Here is an 18,131-nt window from a genome sequence, read left to right on the forward strand (position 1 = left end):
TACAGGCATGCACCACCATGCCTGGCTAATTTTTGTATTTTTAGTAGAGACAGGGTTTCACCATATTGATCAGGCTGGTCTCAAACTCCTGACCTCAGGTAATCCACCCACCTTGGCCTCCCAAAGTGCTGAGATTACAGGCATGAGCCACTGCACCCAGCCAGCAGTACATTTTTTTAAACTTTTATTTTAGAAACAGAGTGTACATGCGCAGGTTTGTTACCTGGTGTATTGTATGCTGCTGAGGTTTAGGGTATTAATGATCCCACCTCCCGGGTACTAAGCATAGTACCTGACAGTTTTTCAACTCTTGCTCCCCTCCCTACTTTTACCCTCTAGTAGTTGTCAGAGTCTGCTTTTCCCATGTTTATGTCCACGTGTATCCAATGTTTAGCTCTCACTTATAAGTGGTAACATGTGTTATTCGGTTTTCTGTTTCTGAGTTAATTTGCTAAGGATACTGGCCTCCAGCTACATCCATTGTGCTGTAAAGGACATGATTTTGCTCTTTTTTATGGCTGTGTTGTGTTCCACGTTGTATATGTACCACATTTTCTTTATCTGGCCCACCACTGAAGGGCACCTAGGTTGATTCCGTGTCTTTGCTATCATGGATAGCACTAAAGCAATACATTTAATACATTTTTTTTTAAATAACATGGGCTTTATGAGGCACTGAGAACTAAAACAAATGAGCACACAAGGAGGATCTGAAGATCTGTGCTTTAGCACATTATAATACTTCTTCCATTGGCTTAAGAATTTCCCTTGGGATCAATAAAACATAATCCTTATTAAAATGCAGTGTTTGAATATAAAGAACAAGGTGCACATTGCAACATCACTAGGCAAATAGCTGAACAAGCAGCAACCGCAATCATAAAGTGGGAAAACCCACTCAGGCACACCCTCTAATGAGGTGTCGGTGCAGTGCTGAGGGCTGCTAGGAAACCATTGCTATAAAGTAGTTTTCCTGTAATGTTGGATGGGAGGGCAAATTAACTATGTAGATCCAGAAGCTGATAACAAACTGTCCGTGTCTGTAAACAGCAGTCATGCATTGTTGTATATGCAGTGTAAAGATTTTTACTTTCACAGAACAGTGTGTTTGTATGTGTGTTGTGGGAGAAGAGGGAAGGAGAGAGTGTATGTGTGTTTGTGTGGGAAAGAGAGAAGAAATTCCTAGCACACGCTGACTAATAGCATTCATAATACTTTGAACATTCAGTGAAAATAATTCCTGTAATTGTTGATATAGGTATATTTGGCATTTTACTTACTTGCATATTTTTAATTAGAAAGAAATTTCTTAAAATGCTGCATGCCAAACTGTATCTGGCATGTCTTCTGTGAAGCATAACCATGACACTCTCCAGAAATGATGTTTGACACTCTTCCCATGCAGTTCAATTTATGACCTTCCTCCAGTCCTGCAGAACCATGTGGCCACCTCCTCCAGATCCATTTATGGGATCTTTTTTCCTGTAGCTATGTAGACCCTGAGAAATGTCAGCCCTGGAACCTGGAAAGTATTGACAGGACCACATTTCTCTCCCTCTGGGTCATCATCGTTAGGCGTCTGAAATTTGAGAATAGAGATGGGCACTAGAACTTTTTAAAGAAAAGAATCAGAATACAAAGAAAACAGATTTTCACTTGTGAATTTGTTTTTGCCATGTGTACTAGGGAAGTAGGAGCCTTATCTGAGCTTGAAGCTAGGTTAACTTAGAACAGAGTCAGACAATTATTAGAAGCAAAGACCGGCATCCTAGATTCCGCAGCATCCCTTCCATGAGTCTACGGTACTTTAAATTTTTTTTTTTTACTTGAGTAGCGTTAGGTGTACAAGTGGTTTTTGATTACGTGGATGAACTGTATGGTGGTGAAGTCTGGGCTCTTATTGTTCCTATCAGCCAAATTGTGTACATTATACACGATAGGTAATTTTTCATCCCTCAGCCCTCTCCCAAACCCTTCTTCTGAGTCTCCAATGTCCATTAAACCCCTTTGTATGTCTTTGGGTACCTATAGCTTAGCTCTCACTTGTAAATAACATGTGCTATTTGATTTTTCATTCCTGAGCTACTTTGCTTAGGATAATGGCCTCCAATTCCATCCAAGTTGCTGCAAAAGACATTATTATTTTTTATGGCTGAGTGGTATTCCATGGTGTATATGTATACCAGATTTTCTTTGTGCACTCTTCCACTGATGGGCACTTAGATTGATTCCATATGTTTGCAATTGTGAATTGTACTGTGATAAACATGTGCACACAGATGTCTTTTTATAAGATAACTTCTTTTCCTTTGAGTAGATACACAGTTGTAGGACTGCTGAATCAAATGGTAGATCTACTTTGGAGATTGCAGTCTTTTTTGGAGTTATTTCAATTATATTATTGTATATAATCACTTGGAAAAAACATTCCTTTTTTTCACAACCTTGCCAGCATCTGTTGTTTCTTGACTTTTTAATAATTGCCATTCTGACTGGCATGAGATGGCATCTCCTTGTGGTTTTGATTTGCATTTCTCTAATGATAGGCAATGTTGAGCTTTTTTTCAATGTTTGTTAGCCACATTAATGTCTTCTTTTGAGAAGTGTCTGTTCATGTTCTTTACCCTCTTTTTGACACTACAGTCTTAACTGCCAACACAAAAGTCTTACCTGTTGAGTGAAAGTCTTGGTCAAGTCTGAACTGAAATAGACTTAATTTCATGTTTCATTTGAGTCAAGGCTAAGAGTTGGCAAAAGTCAAATTAGGTCTGTGTCTTAGTTCATCTGTACTGCTAAGACAAAATGTTTGTAACTGGGTAATTTATAAACAATAGAAATTTCCTTCTTACAGTTCTGGAGGCTGGGGAGTCCAGGATTAAGGTACCAGCATCCAGTGTCTCGTGAGGGACTTCTTGCTGTGTCCTTACGTGATGGAAGCGCTGAAGGACCAAGAGAGCTAAAAGTTTTGGAGCCTTAATCCCATTCAGAAGGGTGGGGCCCTCATGACCTAATCATCTCCTAAAGGCCCCAGCTCTTAATACTATTGCATTAGAGGCTAAGGTTCAACGTATGAACTCAGGGGGACACACTCAGACCGTAGCAGTCTGCAAATGTGCATAACGTCTACACCTAAATTGGTTTTCTTTCTGGAAACAAAACGAAAAAGGTCACTCACTTTTCTGAACATTTTAGTAGCAAGCAGATTTTACAGTTTGGCAGCCTACAACAGATGGAAAATGTTTAGGCTAAGGAGTTTTCATACTTTGGGAAGCCAAGCTGGTGGTAAAGGAAGCACAAAATATTAGAGTTAACTTTAGTTCTTTGTGTTCTAGGCCAGGTCTAGAAAGGTTAGTGAAGTGAAGAAGTTTTGGACAATGTATATACAAAGTTGATATAAAGTGAAGGACAAAGGAGATACACAGAGGAGATGATAGAACATTAGAGGTATTAGGGAAAGATGTTTTCTACTTACTCCATTGAGTGTCCGGGGAAATACAGGGAAGGGTGCTCCATACCACCCCAGTTAGCACTTCTAGCTGTAAACACAGGAGTAAACACAGTTCCTCCCTCTCTACTCTTCTCCTACTACTTTCCCCTCTCATCCCCTTCCACCTCCAGGTCAGAACCGCTTTTATCCTGTATTTCCAGAATGTTGGGGAAAGTTGAGAGAGAAAGAGAAAAAGAGAAAACAGTTGGAATATGGCTAGCTAGAGATTCTGTGGTCTCTATTCCCTTTTAAATTACCATGACCATGTGAGATTGGGCACATACACACATGTGCATGAGTGTGCACACAGACACATACTTTTCTTGTATATGTAATATATTTTTTAAAGAGATAAACATGGATTAGAAGAAAGAAAATGAGATGACAAAGAGAGATACTAAATGTGACTGCCTCTGGGGAGCAATCCTTAAATATACCCTCTTCCTCCACCCCAACCTATCCCTCTCTAAAGCAGAGTGAGAGGTACCTTCTCCCTGTTCTTCTACCACTTTGGTGAAATCTCTCTGTGTATCTTATACTATGTGATACTGTTTGCTTATATATGTCTCTCCTCATTTGGTCTGTGAGCTGCCTACATCCAGGATGTCCCTTTTCTTTACTCTGAGTGAGATGGACAGATCACACTGTGACTTCCAGTGTCCTTACAACATCTCATGGTAAAGAATAGACTGTAGGAAGTATGTGATTGTTCTAGTAAAAACTCATGATAAAATGATGTATGACTCATTCTGTATCATAGTTTGCGTTTCAACCTATACTAATGAGCCCTATTTTAATTGTTTCAGCAGTTAGTGGATAGGGGGATAACGGCAAATAATTTCCAGGCACCACGATGTTATTATTAAACTATTATGGACATGTGCAGGAATCTATGGAAATGTGAATTGGTCATGATCTTAGATCTTTAGTCATCCAATCTGAGAAATTAAATTTACTAAAACAACTCATTCAGTTTAACCACTTTAATTCTAAAATATTAAATCATGCCAGTATGTCTGCTTCTGGTATTCCTCAAGCCAAAATAATCAATATTCACACAATTAGAATTCCCAAGTTAATTACTTTATATGCCCATCAAGATTGTTTTGCAGAAAATTCATTATCTGTGATTTAATGTGAATTTATATGTTGAGATTTATGTCTATAAACAATCATTTTTGTAGGAAAAACTCTAGAACCCAAAGCACCTATTTGCTTCAGAGAATATGAAATACAGTGAAACTTACTAAACTTACTAAAAAATTTGGAGGGTCCTTGCCCTCTACTATTGCAGCAGAATTGAAGCCAGACCCCCAAACCTGATCAAAATCACATTTTTGTCACTCTTCTTTCTCCCAAATTCATAACTAAATCATAATTATCAAGGTATCTGTTAATTACAATGAGCAAGTCAACTCTTTCCAATAAATTATATATCTTTGTTGTTAGATTTTTGTAATAAAAGGTCCTCTTGTTTCAGTTTTTCAAAATGCATTGTAGTCTAGAATTATATATGCTTTCTATTTTGAGAGTAAATTATAACTGTTTTCTCCTTCATTACAGAGGACAATATATGTGCATCTTCAAATGCAGCATCCTGTGCCAGGTGCCTTGCGCTGGGTCCAGAATGTGGATGGTGTGTTCAAGAGGTGTGCCTTTTTTTTTTTTTTTTTTTTTTTTTGCTTTTTCTCATGGTTGACTTGAGCTATAGCATGACTTCATTTTCCTAATATTCTGTGCCTTGAAGGTGCATCAGGAAAAAGAAAGATACTGCAGAACATAAGGAAAATTTTATTTGGTTTTATACTTGGAAATAGCATATCTGGCTGAATATAAAATAAAGCATAACCTTTTTATTAGGAAAATTACGGTAATTTTGAAATGAAGTACAAACCATTTTATGTTTTCCATCTGTTCTATAGAGAGAATTGGCAACCACAGCTAGTAACTTTTGATAGTTCAGTAGGCTTTGGTGTGGAATTCTTGCTTCAGCTTGAGGCATAAGGTTATGTATCCTGTTGTTCAAAATAACTGTTTTTCTGTTCTACCAAGATAAACAGATCCTAATAACAAAATTCTTAGTAAAACAATTACAATGCATTCCTTCTTTCTTGGCTCTAGGGTTGTTTTGTGAGTTTTCTTTTTTTGTCGGTAATCTAGAGTTAGAACTGCCTGTATCTAGTAAATTGCACTGAAGAAGCAATCTGCTAATTTGGGATTTCTTCTTGTATGAGATTACCTAAATAATTTTACATTTACTTATGTAGCTCCTGGGAATTAGAACAAACAAATGGGTCTTTAATGGCCTTTTGCTTGACATGGAGATAAGTCTGTAGCTTTTGTCTCCTCTGACTTAACAACTGTGCCTACTGTTATCCTTCCGACCTCCTTTATTACTTCTTGGAGAAAAAAGAAAGTTGAAAGGTAGCAACAAATGGTGGATATCATTTTCTTCTAGGAAGCAAGTCAGAATAGAGGCAGGGGAAGAGTTCAAGAAATGGTAGGCACGTCTGAAAGTAAGTCTCCCTACCGATAGCCTAAAGGCTTCCCAGATGGACTCTGGGCTCCACCAGTGAGAAAACCAGATGTCATTCATGAACTACAAAGTGCTTCATCAGAACCCGTGGAGCCAGGCATGTCACAGAGAGGACAATTTCAGAGTTTCTGGGTCCGATCCCATCACTTCCTGTGAGCCAAATGACCAAAAGAATTCACTTTACTCTAGCATCTCCCTTTCTTCATCTCTATAACCTCAAATTTGGTGTTTGCTTCCAGGTTTTTCTCTGTCAAGAATGTTTCATGGCTTGTTATTTCCTGACCCCAAACCAGTACTTCATTTTAGATTTTTACTGCTTCACTAAGGAAAATCCTTAGAGCCCTGAAGTTTGTGCCAACTTGCTGTCAACTGCTGAATGCTTTAGTGAGGGTAGTTTGGAAGAGCCTTCAAAAGAGAAGCCCAGTTGTCAGCCACATGTAAGATGTTAGCCATAGAACATTCGATTTCAGAGGGACCCCTTCTCCCTCTCACACCTCCGACTGGAAGAAAATAATCTGGAGAGTCACAGCTTTGGGAATAACTGTCAGTCCTGCCATAGAAGGAGGGATTTTGAGTATTCGGAGGAGTCAGTTGTCCGATAGAAGGAGCTAAGTCAAGGAGAAAGGAGGTGGCTGCTGGAGGGGAGAAGGAAAATCTATCACTATTGGTGACATTCTTCAGATGGGATCTTAGGGAAAACAGTCAGAAACTCACTTGGGTGCTCATGTCCTCAAATATTCTATACAGCGCAGTTCAGCCTAGTTTATGTATTGAAAGAGCAGGCTCTGAAGAAACACTGAGTTGGATTCAAATCCCAGTTCCACCAGTTTCTAATGTTATAAACTTGCACATGTTACCTAACCACTTTGAATCTCAGATTTCCATACCTCTAAAATGGAAATACAAATTGAACCCTCCACACAGTCTTTGTGAGGATGAAATGAAGCAATGTGGGAAGCATTGGGCACAGAGGCATGGCTTAAGAAATGGGAGTGAGGACTATATAGAACTTTAACAAGGCTCTGGAACAACTCATTCAGGGTTAGGAAACCAGGAGGAGTGCCTGCTTTAATAACACAACCTCAGGGGAAGCAGCCAGTTTTAGGACTCAGCCACCATCCGTGCCATTAACAGAAGGAGCTGTCCACTCCCTGCAGGCCGACCTGATGTCATTGAGAGGAAGAATGTATTATTTAATTTTGGAAGATCCCTCACCCTTTAGGTGCGGATGTGGCTGATGCCAATGATTCCTCAACCAGTAAGCCTGGAAGGAGAGGCAAGGGAGAGGCAGGCCTTTTTTTTTTTTTCTGCTCATGATTAGGATAGATAAATGGTAACAAAGTAAACCTGGCTTGAATAATTTTCAAAGCTAGTCAAAAGCAAAAGGTCTCTAGAAAATTTAGACAGGATATATCCAGTTTGCTTGCACTACTATGTAGCACGTTAATCTGCCATTCCATGTACTTTGCTTTCTCTTTCCTTCTACACTACATAAGTAATTGGAAAGTAATTAGGATAGAAAGGGCATCATCAATGTTACCTAGTTTAATGCCCCATGTTCCTTTCTAACATCTATGAAAGACATTATATATCTTGAAGAATTCCCTTCCTCTCCTACCCGTTATATCTGATGCAGAGTGTCATGCATAGTTAGAGTTCAGAGTGCAGGCTCAGAGCATAGTTATACTTTCACAGTATATATGATAGGAAAAATTTCACTGTCAAAGGGAATATGATAGAATTCTCTCACTTCTGTGCAAATTGCTATGTTTGGAAGTCAAAAAGACTCAGTCGTGAGTAGGAAAAAGAAAAACCTTTTCATATATATATCCCCAGAATATTATATTAAATTGATGAAAATAACAACCAATAAAAAGCCAACCAGGTCAGGTGCAGTGGCTCACACTTTGGGAGCACTTTGGGAGGCCGAGGCAGGCAGATCACCGAAGGTCAGGAGTTTGAGACCAACCTGGCCAACATGGTAAAACCCCATCTCTACAAAAGATACAATAGTTAGCTGGGTGTGGTGGTATGTGCCTGTAGTTCCAACTATTTGGGAGGCTGAGGCAAGATAATTTTTAGAAGCTGGGAGATGGAGGTTGCAGTGAGCCAAGATCGTGCCACTGCACTCCAGCCTGGATCAGGAGGGAGACTCTGTCTCCAAAATAGAGAGAAAAAAAAAAAGCCAACCAGAGAAACTTCAGTCTGAGCTTTTCCTTCTCAAATAGGTTTTAGATGCAGAAAGTGGAGTAGGATTTTTGCTTGTGTTTTTCTTGTAGAAAAAGTAAAAACATAAGGATTAGAAGAAATTAAAATGATATAAAATACCAAAAATGCAATATTTGCTATGTCATTTTCTTTGAATGTAACTGAGATGATATACACTAAAAACATCAGTGATTTTCTTTCTTTTAAACAGGATTTCATTTCAGGTGGATCAAGAAGTGAACGTTGTGATATTGTTTCCAATTTAATAAGCAAAGGCTGCTCAGTTGATTCAATAGAATACCCATCTGTGCATGTTATAATACCCACTGAAAATGAAATTAATACCCAGGTGACACCAGGAGAAGTGTCTATCCAACTGCGTCCAGGTTTGGTCATTTTCAAATACATCTATAATGATTCTTAACTTGAAATTGCAACTTATTTTAATTTGCTCATTTTAAATATTATGTGGCAGGCAGTATTGTTATTGTAGAAGCCACAGTGGACTCAGAATCAAGAAATTAGAATTCTAGTCTTTATAGTGCCTGCAGCCAGCTGTGTGTCTTCGGACACTGCAAACCTGACCACCCTATATTCTAATTATGTGTTCTGTTCACATAATCTGATCAGGTTGTGATGTAATTGTGTTTTTCTACTCTACTGTGAGCCATAGGAGCAAGGGGACATGTTTATTCCACTCTGTTTTTCCAATGCCTAGCAGAGCGCTGGCATGTAGTAAGCACTCCATAAGTATTTGCTAGCTTGATTGATCCCCTTTGGAAGGGATCTTCCAAAATTAAATCAATCAAGCAATCAATATTTATGTGATTGTGATTTAATCACAACCAACTTGTGATTAAAAGTTTATTACAAAGTTCTTAGAGCTTTTGTAATAGACTTTCAATCACAAGGCTGCAATTCATGATTATCATAATTACCTTGGGCCATTTTGTGATGGCCCCTGAGATTAATTTACACCTTTTCTCCTATACCTCTTTTTTACTTCCCCTTCCTTCACAGTGTATTTCACAGTTTGGCCTATGTTGTAGGCCACTGGACATTATTCACTTTCCTCCACTGCTACAGAATCCTGGTGTAAAAACTACATATAGTAAGATAAATCAAGGTACACAGATGTGCACCACTCAATTAGATGCATGTAGTTTAAAACAGCTCGCAATTGTATCCAAGCCTTTGTCATTTCATTGTGGGTGGTCCTGTCCTGTCATTAATTTTTAAATAACCATTCTTGACACATTCCCTTCCCCATTCCAGAAATGTGCTATTTCTTCCAGACTCTGATTATCAGAAAAACAAAATCCATTACTTTCTTGGCCCTGGGCATATTCCCAGTTTCCAATTAAAACTATGCTCTTTCCCTTATTAAATAATGACACAGCCCAGTATGGACATTGTGAGCAACAGTTGGAAAGGAATATACGAAAATGAAAGTAATTAGATTGGTAAGATTATAGCTATTCTCACCTTCCATTGTAAAAAATTATTTAGTGTGGTAAATAAATTCTTTTTAGAAAAAGAGAAAGAGAGAGGGTGAAACAAAAATTATATGCTCTTGTTCACCTAATTCCAATTCAATACATCCACTAAACTCTGCCCTTAGATATTCCTATAATTACACATGCCTCTCTCGTCTGTGTTTTCTTTTGCCTTTTTCTTAGTACTGGAAAGTTTGAACATTATCCCTAAGCTGGTAACCATTTTTAGCTCTTTTTTGTGTAATTTGTATCTCCATACAAATATGCCTATTTTTCTAATCGAATGCCAATTTTCAGCAGCTTATATATAAAGCTTACCATATATCACTTGCCTCTAGTAAATATGACTACATCCTTAAAAATGTTTTATTCTTTTTTAAATTCTTGAGATGTGACAATCATAAGCTGCATTTTTTATTTATTTATTTTTCTTATGCTCCTTCGTGCACACTGAATATAAGCTGCATTTTAATGTTATAGTTGCCCAACCATCTTTAATGATTTTTTTCTTTTCCTGTTATCCTAATAGGTTTGTAGTCCTAGTTTTTCTGATCTATATGAGCCTGAGATTACTTCTAGCATCCCCAATTTCTTATGCATTTCCATATCCCCAGCAAGACTACATACTAGAGCCTTTCCCATTGTTAATCTACCTGATTCTTCAGGATCTTAATCCAGGCCATCGCCCCTTTCAGCACACATGTAATTCCATTACATTTCAGCTTTCATACTCAAATGAGTCTGGAAATACTTCCCAGTTCACACTTGAAGAGTAAGTTGTTAATATCATCTTTCCTGCAAATCTTTCAGAATTCTCAATACCTGCCTCTTCACTCTTCATTTTCCTTCAACAGGATTTTCAAAATAGCAGAATTGAAAAACCCACACCTTAATATTTGCACATGAAGTAAATAGGAATTATATAATAGAATAGAAAAATAATTAATAAACAGTCTCTTAGTCTGTTTGGCTGCTATAGCAAAGTACCATAGATTGGGTGGCATACACAACAGTTTATTTTCTCATGGTTCTAGGGGATGGAAACTCCAAGATCAAGGTGCTAGTGGATTTGGTTACTGGTGAGAAGTCTCATCCTGGCTTGCTATGTCCACACTGGACAGAGAGAAAGTGATAAAGAGAGAGAACACACATGCACAAGAGTGAGAGAGTGAAAGCTCTCCAGTATCTCTTCTTAGAAGGGCACTAATCCCATCATGTGGGCTCCATCCTCGTGACATCATCTAAACCTAATCATATCTCCCAGAGACCCACTATTCAAATACCATCACATTGGAAGTTAGGGCTCCAACATATGAATTTTTCAGAACACAATTCAGCCAATAGCATTTGATACATACATAATATTTTCAAAAGTCCATGGAATATTTTTAGAAATGAATTACACTTTAGGCAGGAAAACACAATTCTAAAAATAAAGCTGTTCTTATATGCCAATATCTATAAGCATGGCATAGTAAAATTTTAAATCAATACAAAATGATAAGTAAATATTAAATAATGGCAAGTTTCAGAGAAGCCTCTCATAAATAATTCTATCTCCAAGAATAAATTGAAACTCTAGTCCTATAAGCCAATAATAATAGTAACAAGACTTCAAAATATACGGGTTGTTACTGAAGTTGTTGTTAGGAAAATTCACAACTTTAAGTGATATTATTATTGAAGAAAAATGAATCCAGATGAACTAAGCATTCAAGGATATAAGAACAAGATAAACAAAAAAATTCATAAGAAAAACAGAAAAGAGTTCCTAAATGTAATAACAAAGCAAAATTAATGAAATGCAAAATAGGAAAAAAAGAATAAAATGAATGTATAAATCCAAGAGCTGGTTCTCTGTAAAGTCTAATGAAATAGATAAATTATTGGCAAATCTAATTAAGAAAAGAGGACAAAAATCAAATAACCTAATTATATAAACCATAATTATAGAAAAAATTTCAGAAAGAAGCCTTTAAGAAATATTAAGTACAGGCCGAGCGCGGTGGCTCAAGCCTGTAATCCCAGCACTTTGGGAGGCCGAAACAGGCGGATCACGAGGTCAGGAGATCAAGACCATCCTGGCTAATATGGTGAAACCCCGTCTCTACTAAAAATACAAAAAACTAGCCGGGCGAGGTGGTGGGTGCCTGTAGTCCCAGCTACTCGGGAGGCTGAGGCAGAAGAATGGCGTAAACCCGGGAGGCGGAGCTTGCAGTGAGCTGAGATCCGGCCACTGCACTCCAGCCTGGGCAACAAAGCGAGACTCCGTCTCAAAAAAAAAAAAAAAAAAAGAAATATTAAGTACAAAAATCTATGATAAACTGTTTAAATCTTGATAATATAGATAATTTTCTAGGAAAATATGTCTAAAATTGACTCAAGATAGAGAACCCTAAGAAACCTAATATACAAGAAGTTTAAAAAGTTATAAATGTTTATAATTATAAAAATTATAATTACCTCCCTTAATAAGCAATACTCCCTAAAGACATTAGGTCTAAATGCTTTCATGAGAAGAAATGTTTCATTATCATTCAAATACTGAAGGAATACATTATCTCTGTGGTATATAAACTCTTATATCACTTTATTTATTTATTTATGTATTTATTGTTGTCATTATTATTATTTTGAGATGGAGTCTCCCTCTGTCACCCAGGGTGGAGTACAGTGGCGCGATCTCAACTCGTTACAACCTCTGCCTCCCAGGTTCAAGCGATTCTCCTGCCTCAGCCCCCTGAATAGCTGAGATTACAGGCACCTGCCACCATGCCCAGCAATTTTGTTTTTGTATTTTAAGTAGAGACAGGGTTTCACCTTGTTGGCCAGGCTGGTCTTGAACTCTTGAACTCAGGTGATCCGCCCGCCTCAACTTCCCAAAGTGCTGGGATTTCAGGAGTGAGCCATCGAGCCCGGACTAAACTATTCCATCACTTTAGAGGATGCCTAGAAGCTACCTATTACAAGGTTAGCATAACTCTATTATCAAATTCTTAATAAAATTTTAGCAAATCAAATTAACTGTATGTGATAAGAAGAACAATATCACCAAACAAATAGACTTAAGCTAGAAAACCAAAGATAGTTGATTTTTGGAATTGATTTATTTTTATGATGTTAGTTTGCCAAAAAGAGATAAAACATTGCTATCTCAATAGATAACAAAAAAATCATTCAATAAAATTTAGTGCCCATTTCTGACAAAACCAAAATTGAAGAATACTCCCTTAGGGTATATTAAAATCCTTCTCAAAAGTATACATAAATATGATTACATTTTTAAAACTTAAATAAGAGTTATAAACATTTTGAAAAGATAAAGCAAAATTATCATGCCATGGAAAATCCAAGCAAATCAAGTAAAGCTAACTATTGAATTTTTTAAAATTTTACTCTGGCAGGTTGTTTTTTAAAATATTCAAAAATCAGTGAATTTCCTTTGTAATATTAAATATAATGAAGAAAAATGATCAATTGTGTGATTATCTCATAAAAGCAACCTAGAATGTAAACTGTTTAGGAATAAACTTTTAAAAAAGTATAAGATCTGGGGGGGGGGAGGGATGGCACTGGGAGTTATACCTGATGTAAACAACGAGTTGATGGGTGCTGACAAATTGATGGGTGCATCACACCAACATGGCACAAGTATACATATGTAACAAACTTGCGCATTGTGCACATGTACCCTAGAACTTAAAGTATAATAAAAAAAAATAATAATTTTTTAAAAAGTATAAGATCCATTGTGCTGCTTAATAGAAAATATGAATAAATGGAGAAGAATTTTATGCTCCTGAATATAATAGCATAATAATGACAGTTCTCTATAAATATAGTCTATAAATATAACAAAGTCCAAGTGAATCAATAAATGTAAGACAATCAATCCAAATCAAATCTGAATGAAGTTTTTTAAAACACATCTTCACTGAAACTTACTATGCGTGTATCTTTGTATATAACCGCATATTTCTTTAGCATGCATTCCTGGCAGTAGAAATGCTAGGTCAAATGTATGACAATGTACTTACTTTTTAATGTATATTGTTACATTATTCACAAAAAAATTCGATGTTCAGTTTACCCTTTCATTAGTCAACCATGCCTGCTTTCATTCTTTTTAATGTCTGCTATTTGTTTAGTCCATTAGCTGTTTTCTTTTGCCTTTTTCCTAGAACTAGAAAGTTTAAACATTTTTCCTAAGCTGTTAATCATCTTCGTCTCTCTTTTTTTGTGTGTGATTTGTGTCTCCATACAAATATGCCTATTTTTCTAATTGAATCCTAATTTTTAGCAGTTTATTATATATTATTTGCCTATTATAATATATTCTTTTAAATGTCTTACTCTTTTTTAAATACACAAGTATGAAAATTATCAGTTGCATTTTTTCTACTGGTATATCACAAATAATTTATACACTTCAATGAGTTTAGCTTGTTCTTTTTTTGTAGATATAATGATGATTTAGTCCTTCTGAGACTATAAATGAACAGTTCAAAAGTTGGAAAATTGTTTCAGTGCTATAGACAAGCAATGATAGTGGTAATGACACAGGAGAAAGCCCGGTAAACTTGAGGAGAATGGAGAGGTGGAATCCACAGGAGTTGGTGATTGATGGGCCATGTGGGACTCCCAGGATCTGGCAAGCAACTTAGTGTGGTAGGGAATTCTGCTCCTTATGAATGGAGTGGTGTTGATTTAAACTGGGATGTCTTGAGTTGAGAGAGAGAGACTTAGCTATATGAGGCTGAAGCTCCGGGGAGAGATAGGACTTGGAGATAGAAGAGAAACAGGAGACATCAACAGGAGATGGTAAGTGAACGCAGTGGGGAAGAGATCATTGGGAGTAGGAGAGTGAAAAAAGAGAAATAATTTTATGTCAGTCATTGCGGAGCTTGATTTTATTAAATTTCCCGCTACTATTTGAATTTCTATGTGCAAATTAGCATAATTGTCTAACGTGTGTAAGTCATCTTTCCCACATAGTTGTGAGCTCCGTGTGGCAGAACTAGTTTGTAATCCCCATATATAGCAAATATTTATTAAATTAAACTGAAAATAAGTTCTTAAAAATGAATTTGACATCAAAGACATATCCGTCTTAGGGCATAATATATAAAGCTCAATTCTGGCAACCCCAGATATATAGAAACATACTCCATGATGTAAAAGTCCTTTTCACCATGAGTTGAATCAGAGTCAAGGGCTTGATATAATGCATACCTAAGTGGAAAATGCATTCAGCTCTTAATATTAACTTTGATTTATCACTTTATTCTTCTCTGATAAAAATTTATGACTTCCAATGTAGCCTCTGTTAAAAATTTTTCAAGAATATATTCACTACATCATATCCTGACTAGGTTTCTTAAAAATGTTAGTAGGACTATATTTTAATTGAATGTTTTAAATGACATTAAAAAATGACATTTTCGCCGGGCGCGGTGGCTCAAGCCTGTAATCCCAGCACTTTGGGAGGCCGAGACGGGCGGATCACGAGGTCAGGAGTTCGAGACCATCCTGGCTAACACGGTGAAACCCTGTCTCTACTAAATAATACAAAAAACTAGCCGGGCGAGGTGGCGGGCGCCTGTAATCCCAGCTACTCGGGAGGCTGAGGCAGGAGAATGGCGTAAAAACCCGGGAGGTGGAGCTTGCAGTGAGCTGAGATCTGGCCACTGCACTCCACCCTGGGCGACACAGCGGGACTCCGTCTCAAAAAAAAAAAAAAAAAAAAAAAAATGACATTTTCTTTAATTTTCACTTCTTAAATTATACCTTTTTCTTATTTTCACCTATGAATCTTATGGAAAATGATAACAGAAGTAGACTATTGATCCTATTTGATGTCCTCTAAGGAAACTGGATATTACCTCTTTAGGAAAATAGGAGAGAGAAGGGAATTCTCTAATTCTAATTTAGAAATAATACAATGTATAGGATAAGGATTAGTTTAACCTATATTTCACTAACTTAAGAAAATGTTTCAAACTTCGTTCATTTTAACAATGGGCAAAAAGAATCTTCTAATTTAGCGTAGATTTAGTAAGATTTTCCAGATATGCCTTACCTCTTTCTTGATTTCAAAATTTAGAAAACAAAACAGAACTTGCACATTTTCTCTCCACCCCGGCACACATTCCTCACTTTATTTCCCACAGAAATTAGGAAATGTACTGGAGTCTGTATCTTGCCATTATAAACTGGTCCCATTTGGGGGCCCTTCTCCTTCCACTGCTGAAGTATAATGAATAGAAATTGGCTTATAATTCTTCCACTTACAGTTTTCAACATTTTCTCTTGGTTTTAAAATTTCATCTTATGCAGAATGCTTTTTACTTATCTTTTCCTAGTGTGCAGTCATGTTTGTTGTACCCAGTACATCAGGGATGCTCACACCATTCTTTGAGTAGTTTAAAAACTCATTTTAACCACTTTTTATTCTTTGTATTCAAACCAATCATTGGCAATAGCTCTAAGTAGGTAATTTAATTAACTCTCCTCCATGTCTTCTTTCTAATTCTGTCACAGACTCACTTCTTCCCTTTAAAGTTAGTGGAAGGAAATGAGGGTCTGAGTCCTTAGAATCTCAAAAGGCACGAGGATAAAGCTTTCCTGGAGATAATATAAGTGGTGGCAGGAACATTTGGGAGCCAGATGATACTGTTTTCCTCTTAGAGAAACTCTGTGGAAGCTCTCCCTACACTGTGGGAAATAATTCTAGATACTGACTTCTTTCTGTGGTAAATATGTGGGCCCTTTGAAATGTTGTACCAAAATGTGCTTCAAATATAGTTTAGTTATAAAACATTTATGGGTGACTATGTATGTGCCAATTACAGAGGCTTCAGAGATGAAGCAACAGTTCTTACCCTAATGTTGCTTAAAATCTAGTAGTAGTAATAATTACTAACATGTGCATTTACTATATATGTAATACTATGGAAAATATTTTACATAGATTATCTTATTTAGTAGCTCTTAGCTGCTTAAAAAAAAAAAAAAAAAAAGATAAAGATGCCCAGTCTAGAATCTCATAATTACATGGTAAACACTAAAATGGTGGTATGATCCAGTTGCCATGGAAACACAGGGGCGGGGCCCTCAGCTCAGTTTAGGAAGGAGCAGATTAGTGAGTGGTGTCTAACTGGTAATTACATGAAGAAGAAGAGGTTGGGTCACCACAGGCAGAGGAAGGACCACAAGCAGGGCATAGGAGTATGCATTTGTAGGGTGTATATGGGGGAATTAAAGCAGATTCGTTTTGCTAGCACTAAAGATGTAGACAAGAGTAAGTATTATGTAGGAACTTTGATCTGACATATTTAGCCATTGGGCATTGGCCATCTGGTGGAGAGCTGTTGACAAAACATAAGCAGTTTTGAATTTTAAAAAGACAGATTTGGTGGTATAGATAATGATGGCAGGAAAATGAAGTGATAGAGGTAGACAAATGAAGAGGTTATAGAAATAATCCAGGCAAAAAGACAAGAAGGGCAAGGGTGGATAGGAATATATCCCAGTATTCTGGCATGCTAGAGGAGTTCAACTGAAATGTTTAACTTGACGAATAATAGGTAAGGAGAGTGAGTGAAAACTAAACTACTAGATTCTCAACTCTTAAACCCTTTACTGCGTCAAAAGTAATGAGTTTGAACTATAGTGTTGAAATTAACCTGATTCTACCCTGTGTTAGAGATTCTACATTCATAAAGGAAAAAAAAAAGAAGGAAATGTTATGGTGGGCCCTAAATTATAGTCAATTATAACTATTTTCCCCAAAGTTGGCCTTACATATGTTTAGTGGTAAGAATTGATTGTTTAATATAGGAAAAATTGGTGAGATAATGTGATTCGAATTCCAAAAAAAAAAAAAGGAAAATTAGATAGCTCTGCATTCAGAAGAACTGAATGATATTTTAAAGACATTCACATAAACACACACCCAAATAGATTCTTCACATTTACTTGTATTCCAAAAACAGAAAACTATTGAAAAGAATGCAGTATGGCAGCAAAGTACATAAACAAAAAAGCAAATGAAGCATCACCAGAATTTTGTTTTCTGTTGTAGAAACTTACTTAGGTTACTTCCTGAGACTGGCAAATAAAGATACCAGAAATGTAAAGTAATAATTACTTTTATCTTCAACACCCAAATCCCCTAAAATGACAAGAACAGCTATAATTAAGTTAATGTGAAATTAAAAAGGGAACACTGACATATCATCTATTAATATTCAATATAAATATTAACCCATGGTACCTTACAACTAAAAATATCTGGAGCGCACATGCCAGGTTAAGTTTAATTTTTATATAACAAATCCAGTTGCATATAACTGTTTAATAATTCCTGATAGTTGGAATAGCCCAGATAGTTGTAAAGTATTAA

The 18,131-nt window shown here is 36.6% G+C and overlaps 1 protein-coding gene across 1 annotated transcript in view; it reads left to right on the forward strand.

Annotated features, from left to right (window-relative positions):
• Positions 1-18,131, forward strand: part of ITGB8 (integrin subunit beta 8) — an 86,083-nt gene that overhangs the window by 28,088 nt on the left and 39,864 nt on the right. The window contains exons 2-3 of the mRNA XM_050785401.1: positions 5,051-5,136; positions 8,443-8,617. Coding sequence (XP_050641358.1) covers positions 5,051-5,136; positions 8,443-8,617 — 261 coding nt within the window. The remainder of the gene's footprint in view (positions 1-5,050; positions 5,137-8,442; positions 8,618-18,131) is intronic.

The sequence above is a fragment of the Macaca thibetana genome, chromosome 3 (genome assembly GCF_024542745.1).
Source record: "Macaca thibetana thibetana isolate TM-01 chromosome 3, ASM2454274v1, whole genome shotgun sequence".
Lineage (NCBI taxonomy): Eukaryota > Metazoa > Chordata > Mammalia > Primates > Cercopithecidae > Macaca > Macaca thibetana.